The 12,119-nt window shown below is 42.1% G+C and overlaps 1 protein-coding gene across 1 annotated transcript; it reads right to left on the bottom strand.

Annotated features, from left to right (window-relative positions):
- Positions 1 to 6,965: 6,965 nt before the first annotated feature.
- LOC100889568 lies at positions 6,966 to 10,949 on the bottom strand. Its single transcript, XM_003729104.2, has one exon. It carries the CDS (start codon positions 10,947 to 10,949, stop codon positions 6,966 to 6,968), a length of 3,984 nt encoding a protein of 1,327 aa, XP_003729152.2.
- Positions 10,950 to 12,119: the final 1,170 nt, after the last annotated feature.

Below are 12,119 nucleotides of genomic sequence, written 5' to 3'. Positions count from 1 at the left end.
AGGCTTGATTTTAAGGAGAAGGCATCTTAAGGGCTAAAATATCCTCCCCAACAAAAAACTCAGATATTTCTTTCCTATTGATTATAGAGTTTTAGCCCACGCATTCTTTTTGTTCTCTTTAAAAAAAAAACTCTTATCACTTATCTCTGACATGTTTACTGTTGACATTTTTACACCAAACCGCTATGAAAGGCTCGTTTTAAGCGTGATGATATTTAAATGAAAAAGGACAGTGATACTCGATGATTAAGTACTTTCTTTTTTACATTTCTTTTTTTTTGTGGGGGAGGGGGGTCTCGGATCTTAATATTTTTCTTTAGTCTTTGTCTAGTCCTAGGTGGATATCCACCTGATGCTAGCACCTTGTCATTGTGTTTAAGTTTTCTTTGTGGTGCTCCATTGGCATGTTTGTCACATTGTGTGCTCTGTAGAATGAGCTGGAAAAGCCTATTTTTGTGCTGAACGGGTGATCTGATTCGAAATTCAATTCAACTAAAACATGAACAAATGCTTACATGAAATTAATATCAAATGACGTTTTTCAGATAATAGAAAATGAAATTTATTTGTAATTATAAACTATTGAATGTCAATAACAAAATCAAAGAATTTAAGGAAGCAAAATATATACAAAGTATAATATTATCATAAATTCATTCGAAATTTAAAGAAAATGTAAGGAATCCACTAAAAAAAAAAGAGTTTGTCTATGTGTGGAGCGCTAACAAAAAAATCAGCAATTTGTAACGTAATTTTCCTTTCCGATTAATAGTTAATTAATGATATCCCATATCTTACTAGTTTAACATCTGTTTTCATCAAATAAATAACTGCAATTATGTTCATTTGCCTTCTTTATTAACGTAGTCGGCACATTTATCAGACCAGATTCAGGTCGTTTAAAATGTTTATTCTTTGACTTGGAATGAGTGGATGCGCGCGTTTACCCCACGAATGCACCATTCCTAACGAATTCAACTTTTCCAAAAAGGGTCGTAATTCGTGAGTAGTTCTGCCTGACATTCTATTTCACATATTGTAAAGATGAAGCGAATTCATCAACTGTATTTTGTACACTGAGGATACTCACATTAAAATCACCTAACAGTACACATTTCAGTTCATACCTTCAATTGTTCTAGTGTATCTTACAAACTGTCTTAGAATTCTTTATCATTTTGTGATTTTGCTTTCTATGTATAACTGCAACGACTACGTTAACTCCATTAGTGATGTGAACTTTAATCATCGAGATTATGCATGGGTATCGTCGCAGTTTAGGCGGGTATACTTTAAATTTGATTTGCTATAGGCGCCAACCCTTCATGTAAAGGCATTACTACGACAATCTACTTCAATGGTATACCCTTTTAGATTAGGCACGGAAGTGCTTGTATTTGACACGTGATGTAGGATTAAATATTAAAAGGACTTGACATAAGCTCGTGTACACCAGACTCTGGTGGTATCGACACTTGAACAACATTTTCAGGAAACTGTATGAAGTGAAATATACTGTAATAACCCTAGCAAACAACGACCCCGTAAAGATACAAACAGACAAACAAATAAACAAGCAACAACTTTATTTATTAAATAATTTATTTAGTTCTTAATGTATACAGGGTTAACAAGAACAATTTACGTGAGAATTAACAGGATATATAAGAAGCAGACATTTTTCTTTTCAAACAGAACCGGACTTCCTAAGAAAAGGGCAAAGTTTTGTAACTCAAGCAATGGGTCACAGATGCATCCTCCCCCTTGATTTTTTAAATATTTTATATTCATCATTCCAAAAAAAGGAAAACTATTGACGGTCTTTGTGATCCCCTCCTCCCTGATTCTGTTTTAAATTCAGAAGGCGCTCTTGAATTCACGGAATTTCCTCCCACCGGGTACCCATTTGCTTCACCTGGGGTGGAGAGTGGGAAATGCAGATTCATGTCTCGCTAAAAACGTCCTTGACATGACAGGAATTGAACCATATTTATGATTATGATTATGCTACGATGATACACCAGTGCACTTGGAATCAAACATCCGACACCCACTAGACTTTGCCGTACGGGAACACTTCGCCAGGAGGTTGACGTCTCATGCCCGAATACCTACTTCTGGATTCTGAATTCTCATAGAGGGCAAAGTAAGCCAACAAAGAGGGACTCTTTATTAAAGCTACATCCACCAGTATGTTTGTGCAATGTTTATCTGTAAAACATGTTAATGTGATTTTTGTCCTAATGTATACAAAATAGATATTGCTAAGAAAAAGTAACATCGCCGCCCAAATATATTTATTGCTCTAATTGGTGGTTTAAAAAAGAGACAGATCCTGTCTTGTTAAGTTTTGGTTTGGAGAGAGATGGGTCTTTAAATCAATGTCGGACCATAAAATCGCTGTTATGAGAAACCGTTGTAAGTCACGGGCTAAGAGCTGTTTTCCCTTCATGAAAGGCTTATCAAAAAGGTCAAACGTACATATAAATGGTCCTTTTTCTCAATCCTTAAGCAAGATTGACATTTCACATTCTCTATTCTCTATTTTACAAGAACTTCAACGCCCAACTAAACGATATTGATCTCAGCAAAAAACGGGAAGCAAATGGAAAGACAAGAATATATATATGTTCTGTTTTTATGCCATGAGCCATGCTTTTAGTCCACCGGGCAGGTGCTAGGTGAAAGTGAAGGCCCTGTGACATTGACTAGTGACGAGCAATCTAAGCTTATTTTCTTTCCCCTCAAGTGTTGTCATTCAAGACCTTCATGGGTTGGAAAATACGTAACATGAGTTTTAGAAGGTTCAGCTCGATGCAGATGGCTGCTAAATTGGTGGGCCTCTTTACTTTCAAAATAAATTAACCATCCGTTAAAATGCAAAGGGACCCCACCACCTACTGCAATTTCTTCGCTCATTAACTGTTAAATTCTTTTCTCATAAAATATAAAACTCTTTGTTTAAAATCTGTTCAATTCCTGATGAACCTCTTTACAATAATGTGCTATTTTTCGTCGGAATAGGCGGTTACGAAAAATTTGAAGTTCAAGAAATATTTTCCTGCCACCTTTTCCTGTTTATCTAATTTCTTTTCTTTCTCTTCAAAGTAAGACGCATAATTCCTCTGGCCAATTTTAAAAACTGTGTCAAGATGTTAATGCTTCCATGTATGTTCCATTGCTCTGGTATATACAGGGATATATTGATAACTCAAATGATACTGAGGTGGTGCATATTGGCGATGGACTTTGTTTTTAAGTGCACATCAGTAATGGTTTATTACTTTTTTAAATTCAGCTATAGTATTTACTTCTGTGGTAACAGTATACCATTTACACAACCTTGGGACTATAAAAGCTCCTCGCTATTTTACAATCTCGACAAACCATGCAAATATTAGTTCGAAATCACAATAATGTTTCTCATTAGATGCTCTAGTGAGGGTTATATTTTCTTTTATAAACACTACTACAAAGTTCAAACCAATCTTCTGGCCCTTGACGAGACTTATAATTAAACAAAATCTCTTCTTTACTTCATTTGTGTTCCTCCAAAGTACGAAGCAGAATTCCGTTTCCCAATTTAAGTACTATGGCGAGATTTAACGCCTCCATGTATGTTTCATTGCTCCGATAAAAGCTTAGTATACCCGTTGACTATTGAATTTATTCATTTCCATAAGGTTTATACAGGGGCCACCAGGTTCCAAAAGTAAATGGGTTAAAACCACTCGCCATTTTCAGTAACGAACTTATAACCATGCAAATATCTTTTGCATAATAGTTGCAATGAAATAAATAATGGCGGCAAAATCACGAAAATCATGTTATGATAATTAAATTCCAATTTTCTTTGTGCTTACTGGATTCATACCAAAACTGGATTGAATTGTTTTTCTTAACATTTTTAATATTGTTAATCACGGTTTTTTGTACAAAGTAAAGATTGAAAACATTTTCTACTCCGTAAAAGTATTTCATAATTTTTGTTTTGTTAAATCGATTTAGGTAATTTTTATACAATTTAGCTTGATATTTCGCGCTTCATAAAACGGGTTACTTCCAACCACCGGGCCATCCCGTCCGGTCGGGTTGTCGGGTTATGCCTTGGTCACAAATACCCTTACGGTCTGCTACGAACGCCGTACGAACGATTTTCAGATCATTTCGTGAGATCTTCTTAAGGCGGCCGTACGAAACAAGCGCTCGTAGACCGTTCGTAGACCGTTCGTAAGAACGCAGATTGGTCGATGGTCTTGTCCAAGATTTTTTTTAACATCGTACGAAACCCTCTCTTCGTAAGGCGGCAGTACGAACGCGTAATTACATCGTAAGAACCACGCAAGATCTTCGTACATTTCGTAGGGTCGAGGGACAATTTTAGAAGCTTCAAATTATTACGATGACCGTAAGAACGCCTCAAGTTGTTCATAGAGGGCTCTTACGGCTTTCGTAAGAACGCCTTACGAGCGGAGATTCTTGTGGTCTTCATACGAATGACTCCTGGCGTTCGTAAGAAGTTCGTAAGGTGCTCGTAAGGTGTACGTACACAATTTATGCAAATTTTGAGTTTTAACGGTTATAAAGCCTCACTCTGTTCATAGTGTTCGTCGAGGGTGCATCTCCTGTCGAAGAAATATGGGACCAAAGGAGAAATCTGTTAGAGGAAAGAGATGAGGAGGAAAGAGAAAGAGGAGGAGAGCGGCAACAGCAATATCAAGCAGAGGCGCCGGAAGTGGGGGCATTCACCCCCTCCCAACCCTATAAAAAAGCAGTAAAGGAGTATAGATGGTTTGTATTTTTTAACCAAACTTAATTTAATTAAATTAAATTAAATTATATTCCATTCAAAGAAAAGGAAAGTTAATAGGGATTAAATTTCGTATACATTCCGCTTGCTCCTATATTTTATCAATGGTTGTTTTTATAATATATGCGATTTGCGCATATCGTGGAAATATTGTAAGAGGATGGGAAAGTGTTTTTTTTTTAAAATATTATAGTGGTGAGAAGACATGAGCCCCTGAACACTGGCGTACTAATGGGCGGGGGGTATTTCTAAATCGATACCAGTGATTTACAAATGTTGCTGAAATGACATGATTTTCCGGTATTTTTTCTCAATATTTTGGTAAATCATATTTTTTTATGCGTTTGTTTGAAAATTACTAATTCCCAAATTCATGTAAGGGCCTGCAGAACGGCGGGGGCTCGGGGCTCGAGCCCCCCCTCACTTTTTAAAAAAAGAGGAAAGGAAAGAAAGAGAAAGAACAAAATGTGTGACCTACCAATGTCACAAATGAGATATCAAAATATGCTCATCTGACCGTAATTAGATGCCGAAAACCTTTGAGCTTCCAGGGGCTCTGCCCCCTGGACCCCACCAAGGGCCCTATGGTGGACCCCCTGGATGCTCATCTGACCGTAATTGAATACCTATAACCCCTGAGCATTCGTGGGCTCTGCTCCGTGGAATCCCCGACAATTAGTGACCTGCCAGTGACACAAATAAGGTATCTAAATATGCTTATCTGACCGCAGTTTAATGCCTAAAAACCATGACCTTCCGGGGGCTTAGTCCCTTGACCCCCGCCGGTGCAAAGCCCCCGGACCCCACGCCAATTTACGCTACGCTCGCTACACTCTAACCTGATCGTTAATACTCCACTTTGAAAAATGTTCCATGGGGCCTGCATGTAACATGTAAGCCTAGGAGTGGTGGTGATGCAAATTTTCCTTCTGCCCCCCCTCCTTCAAACGATTTTGCTCATTACGCCACTGTCCCTGGAAGGTGAGCCCCCTGGATTTTTTGCCACCCAATCCCAAACTGATTTCGGCGCGCCTGATATCAAGAAATGATGGCCATATCGGAAGCGACCGGGAGGAGGCGGTGGAAGATGACGACGACGACGAGGAGGGAGAACCATCAAGACGGCAGTTTGACGGCGATGAAGATGAGGTAACGGGGAAACTGAGAAAGGAGAAGTAGTCCTATGACTTTGATGCCACCACAGAGCAAAAACTTGTTGACTTCTTCGGTTAACATGACTGCTTTTATAATAAAGGAAGTAACAGATATTCTAACAGCAAGTTCAAGAAACACTTTACGGAGTTGCAGTTGCAGTTGTAGTCTTCTTGGCAATACTGTCATCGTGTAATATCGAACTTTCAACAGTCATAGAATTTTCGACAGTATACGGCAGCGCTTTTTTTGCAACCCGACTGGTTCGCTGACCATGATACAAATTGCTAAAGTTCCAAACTCGAAATGGGATTATGACGTCTTTATTAGCTTCCTCAAACGAAGAGTCGAAGACAACACAGAATCAAATTCAATTTCTTTGGCCGGAACTAAGCAATTTACTGCCGAAACACTGGGCTCACTGATGTCACTGTCAAACAGGACAAAAACGGGAAAACTGGGAAAACTGGAGAGCTCATCTCCAGTGACTTGACGCTCGACAGACTACACGAACAAGTGACTAAAATGGCTTCGCTACTTATCGAAGTCGAAAGTAATGTATCCTTGAAAAACAAATACTCAAAGAAAGGCCATTTCAAATCCTACTATAAAAAACATCGATCATGAATACAACAGACATTGTAAATATTTAAATTGCCAATTCACCTTCTATAAAATACCTAAATGCTTCATTTAGGCTGAAAAGAGAATAAATATCTATCTTTCCTGATATTATAATTAACAAAATGAACCTTTTTTCTTATCTTATGAAACAAAGAATCTGAACTCTAAAAATCTCTTCTAAGATTTTCGACTTGCTGAAAAAACCACAAAATAAATTTCGCTCAGCGAAACATCCTCCCCCCGGATGAGGACTTTTCCTCATATACCTTAGTCTCAATTCAAGACTTAATTATATTAACATAGACAAATACATAGAAAACTTTTACTGAAGTTTTACTCTAGTTTCTGTTCAAGTCCTTTTCAGAGTTGTCTATAAATCCTATACGCTCTCATCGTAGCCTTCAGTGGGATAAATAACCGCTATCTTCGTAACTGGTCTGCGATATATGCCCACCGCTGTTTTCAACTGTACGTTCCTAACTCTACCATCAGCACCAGGATACACTTGTATCACCCTGGCAATTGTCCACTTTCCACGTACCGCGTTTGCTTCTGCGGTCATGACGACGTCCCCCACGCGTACATTACGACGCTCTGTGTTCCACTTCTTGCTAGGCACGAGGAGCGGAAGAACATCTCGAGACCAGCGTCTCCAGAACGAATCTACTATACGCTGTACGAACTCGACGCGATGACGCGGATTCTCTGTCTCCCTAAACGGACCTTGGGGTACGCTTCGCGACGCTCTTCCTAACAACATATCATTAGGACTGACATAACTTCCATCATCTGGATCATTCGGTATCCTACCAATGGGTCGCTGGTTTACTAGGTTTGCTATCTCAACTAAACATGTGTACAGCTCAAAGGGTGTTAAACACTGACTACCTACTGCTTTGTGTAGAGCAAACTTACAACTTTTAACAAGTGCCTCGGCACATCCATTCTGATGTGGAGCTAATGGCGTGGTGAACTGCCATTCAACTCCTATCTCTGCACAAAAATCTCGAAGCTGCACATCATCCCACCCTTTCACCATCTCTCGTAACTCACGCTTGGCACCCACAAACTGAGTACCGTTGTCGCTCATGATGACCTTAGGGTGACCTCTAATCGCGAAAAACCTTCTGAGAACCTGCAGAAACTCTTGCGTTGAACAATCTACTGCTAGCTCAAGGTGAACCGCTCTTGTATTCAAACAAGTAAAAATCACGCCATAGTGCTTCGCTTTCTTGTTTCGACTAACTTTCACGTGATATGGGCCGAAGTAATCACACGACGTAAAATGAAACGGCGGCGTGAACGGAGCTACTCGGATGCTTGGTAGGCTGGCCATCTGCTGTATCTCTGCCTGGCATGCTGCTGCTCTGCATACCACGCAGCGGTGCTTTACCGACTTAGCAAGCCGGTGTCCCTTCAGGATCCAGAACCTCTTTCTTGTCCTGGCTGTCGTCGCTGCTACACCATGGTGACCTGATTCATGCATGTACCTAGTGATCAGAAGTGAAATACCATGGTCATATGGGAGTAGAACAGGATGCTTAGCTTCATATGATATGTCCATGTTTCCCACTCTACCACCAACTCTGATCACCCCTTCCTCATCGATGAAAGGAGTGAGCACCTTGAAGTCTCCCTTCTTGAAGTGTGGCTTGATTCTCTCCTGGGCTACCTTTATCCAATACATCTCAGCTCTCTCTAACTCAGTGGTAGTTAGAGTCGTCTTCTCGTCGGGTAGAGGCCCCTTATGGATTCTGGACTTCAAGATATTAACAAATCTCATCACGTAGGCTGTCACTCTCAGTAATTTTCTCCATTTAGAGAACTTCTTGCACTCTAGCAATTCACTTGTCTCATGTACTGAGAATACTGCCGGAGACTTCCTCTGCTCACTATCAACAGCCCGCTGATCTGCCTCGGGCTCATCTACTGGCCATTCTGATTCATCAGTGTAGAGAAAGCTAGGGCCATGCTTCCACACTTCAGCCAGTTTGTCAACAGTTACTCCTCTTGACACATCATCAGCGGCATTCATTGTTCCTGGGATGTGCTTCCACTGTGAGGGATCTGTTAAACTCTGAATTTCCCCCACTCTGCTTGACACAAACGCCTTGAAGCTTCTCGCAGGCGACTTGATCCAGTGGAAAACAATCATGCTGTCAACGAAGAAAACCACCTTCTCTATCTCCAGCCTTATCTCCTCGCTGATTGCCTTGTAAAGTCTCGCGGCTACTACTGCTGCTTGAAGTTCGAGACGAGGCATCGTCAAAGTCTTGAGTGGTGCTACCTTTGACTTAGCTGCCACAAACCGCACCTCATACTTATTGTCATCAGTCCGCCATCTAAGGTACGCACATGTACCATATGCACTTTCTGAAGCATCACTGAAAATGCACAGAACTGGCTTGCCTCTTGCATCTTGTGGTGTAAGACATCTCCTCAGTTTGACATTGTTGAGCAAAGTCATCTCCTCAAACAACTTAGTCCACTCAGTTTGCTCTTTCTCTGGTAATGGATCGTCCCATCCAAGACCCATCTGCCATAGCCTCTGTAGACCCATCTTAGCACGTGCGATGATCGGAGCTGCAAAGCCAATGGGATCAAAGACGCGGGCTACCTGGCTTAGAATCTTCCTCTTGGTGAGTTTCAGACGGCTCTCTCCTTCATTGGCTGAAGGCATCACTCCTTCACGGAACTTTACTCTGTATGAGAACACATCGTCTTTCTTGTCCCACACGACACCCAACACTTTCTCTTCAGCAAGGGCTTCTAGCAGCTTCATTTCTCCTTCCTTGTTGTCTCCATGCAATGGTTTATTTGATAACCATCCCTTCACTTTAAAGCCACCATTTGAAAGTACCTCATCTATATCGCCAGTGAGCGTCTCTGCTTTAGAAAGCGTCTCCACGGAGTCACAAATATCGTCCATGTACACATTCCTCTTGAGTACATTGGCTGCTTCTGGGTATTTACTCTCCCCCTGCTCAGCAGTCATCTTGAGAGCAATCTGCGCCATTGCTGCTGCCGGTTTATCTCCAAAGGTTACTACCTTCATGATGTATACGTCTGGCCTTCTACTGACATCCATGTTTCTCCAAAGAAACCTGTGCACATGTTGGTCACTCTCCGGTATGAGCACCCTGTGGTACATCTTGGAGATATCTGCACATATGGCGATGTACTTCTCCCTGAATCTTAACAACACTCCAGGTAGACTGTTCAAGAGGTCAGGCCCTTTCATCCAGTACTCGTTTAAACTATGGCCTTGGAACGATGCTGATGAGTTGAATACTATCCGGATTGGAGTACTCTTTTTTTCAGCCCTCACAACAGCATGATGGGAGATATAATGTACTGGCCCTTCATGGCACTCCATCTCTTGGGGTGAAAGCTTCCTGGCAAACCCCATATCCTCCATTTCCTGGATCTGTTGGTCATAAGCTTTAGCGTGCTCAGGATTCCGGGCAAGCCTCTTCTCGGTGGACTGAAGCACCTTCTCTGCTTGCCACTTATTGTCAGGCAACATCTCGGGATCTCGTTGCCAAGGGTAGGCTATCTGCCACTGCTTTCCAATCTTGTGAGCTGAGGACCTGATCACCTGTTCTTCTATCACCTCTTGTCTAGTGAGTCTGCTCTCTATACACTGGCATCCTTCAGGCCTCACTCCCTCTGTCTCAACTGACCAAAAGTCCGTCAAATCTACAGGTGCTGCTAACTTTACATGCAGTACTGCACTGCTATGCACTCTGTCACCACGTGTTGCTCCAAAGATAACCCATCCTATCCTCGACTTTCTAGCAATGAAGTTGCCAACTTCCCTGGTTTCACCGCAATGAAACCTTGTGTGGTCAACTCCTATCAAAATGTCCACAGGTCCACTACTTCTATGTAGATCCTTCCGTTTTATGCGAAACTTCCTTGCTAGATCGTCCAAGTTGATAGCCTGTACATGCTCGCTAATGCACGGAATTCCTATGGCTGACACAGTAAAAGCCTTGCCACCTTCACCTTTCCCTCTTACTAGCACTTTGTAGACGTTAGTGTGCAGAAGCTCCTGCTCATCTCCAATCTTGCAAATGGTAATGGTTGTAGGTGTGCCCTCTAACTGCAGCTCTGTTGCTAACTCCTGCCGGATAAGGCTTATCTGGGCACCAGAGTCTAGCAACACGTTTCCCTCCTTCATATCACCATTGCATCCTAAGACCTCTGCCAAAACAATGGGTAGAAGAGACTCCTTAGCTACAACTGTAGCGACTCCCACTTGGCCTCGTTGGGTTTGCTCCAAACTATCATCTTGCCTCGGTACCCACTCCAGGTGCAGCAATGGATGGTGATAGAATTTACACCTTTGGCCTTGTCTCATCTCTGGACACTGTCTGCGTCTATTGCATGTTGCCATCAAATGCCCCTCTCTGCTTGCTTAAGGCAGCTAAAACAAGCTCGATTCTCCTTGGCAATCTGCAATCTTTCTGATGCTGGTTTGGAGATAAACCTCTTGCACTGATCTATCCAGTGGTCTGATGAGTGGCAGATCCAACACCTGTCTTTGGCACTAGGTGTTTGAACCCACTTCCGCTCCTTATCTGGCTTTGTGTCTTTCTGCGCACAGAAACCAACAGCTCCTTGGCGGGATTCACTACGTAGCGGGGCTGAGGCACGCATCCTGGCCTTCATCTCGTTGGCCATCCACTCCAGGAGCATGTGTAGTGATGCTGGATCTTCATCCTTCTCCTGGCATCTGAACCATACCTTGCGGTCTCCTTGGCTCAACTTCCTCTCAATAGAGGCCAACATGTGATTGTTGTCCATGTCATGCTGCCTTCCCACACTTACAAGGATGTTGTAACTTCTCCTCACCAGATGCACTAATTCGCAGAAGCGGCTATCTTCATTCTCCTTTAGTGCTCGGAACTTGCTGATGTCATCTATGATAGCATCAGCTACGAATCTGGGATCTCCATAAATTAACTCTAACTGCTCCCATGCAGCATTATAATCAGTTCCAATACCCCGGATAAGGTCGAGGGGCTTACCCTGCAGGCAGCTACGTAGGATGGTGATACCATCCCTACTACTATATCGGCTTTCTACCAGATGTTTGAAATCGTCTCGGAAAACGAAAAACTCCCGGACATCTCCGCTAAACTTGGGCAGATGCGGCTTCTCAATCCTCAAGCTGTATGGAGCGGATGCTACTTCAGGAGAAGAGGACTGACCAGACCCAGACTGGACTGCATCTGCAGGACTCTCAGTAGAAGGCGCTGCTTCCACTTTCTCTGGTTCTCCTCTCTCCTTTAACTCGTCAAGATACTTTGAAGCGTTTACTTGCCAGTTTATGAAAGATGTGTCGCAGACCTCCATCCACTTCTCTTCCTTCTCGAACTGATCATCATCGAAGATCAACTCCGAATAACTTTCGTGCTTCTCTTGCAGCTCTTCATACACGATCTTGAGATGATGGAATCTTTCCTCAACAGCTTCCATGCTTGCTTTCTTTGAAATGAGCTGCTCTACTGCATTTCCACATCTTGTC

Source organism: Strongylocentrotus purpuratus, unplaced genomic scaffold (assembly GCF_000002235.5).
Source record: "Strongylocentrotus purpuratus isolate Spur 01 unplaced genomic scaffold, Spur_5.0 spur5_scaffold_11, whole genome shotgun sequence".
Taxonomy (NCBI): Eukaryota; Metazoa; Echinodermata; class Echinoidea; order Camarodonta; family Strongylocentrotidae; genus Strongylocentrotus; species Strongylocentrotus purpuratus.
Note: the sequence above shows the minus strand (reverse complement) of the source record. Positions and strands in the feature narration are given on the sequence as shown.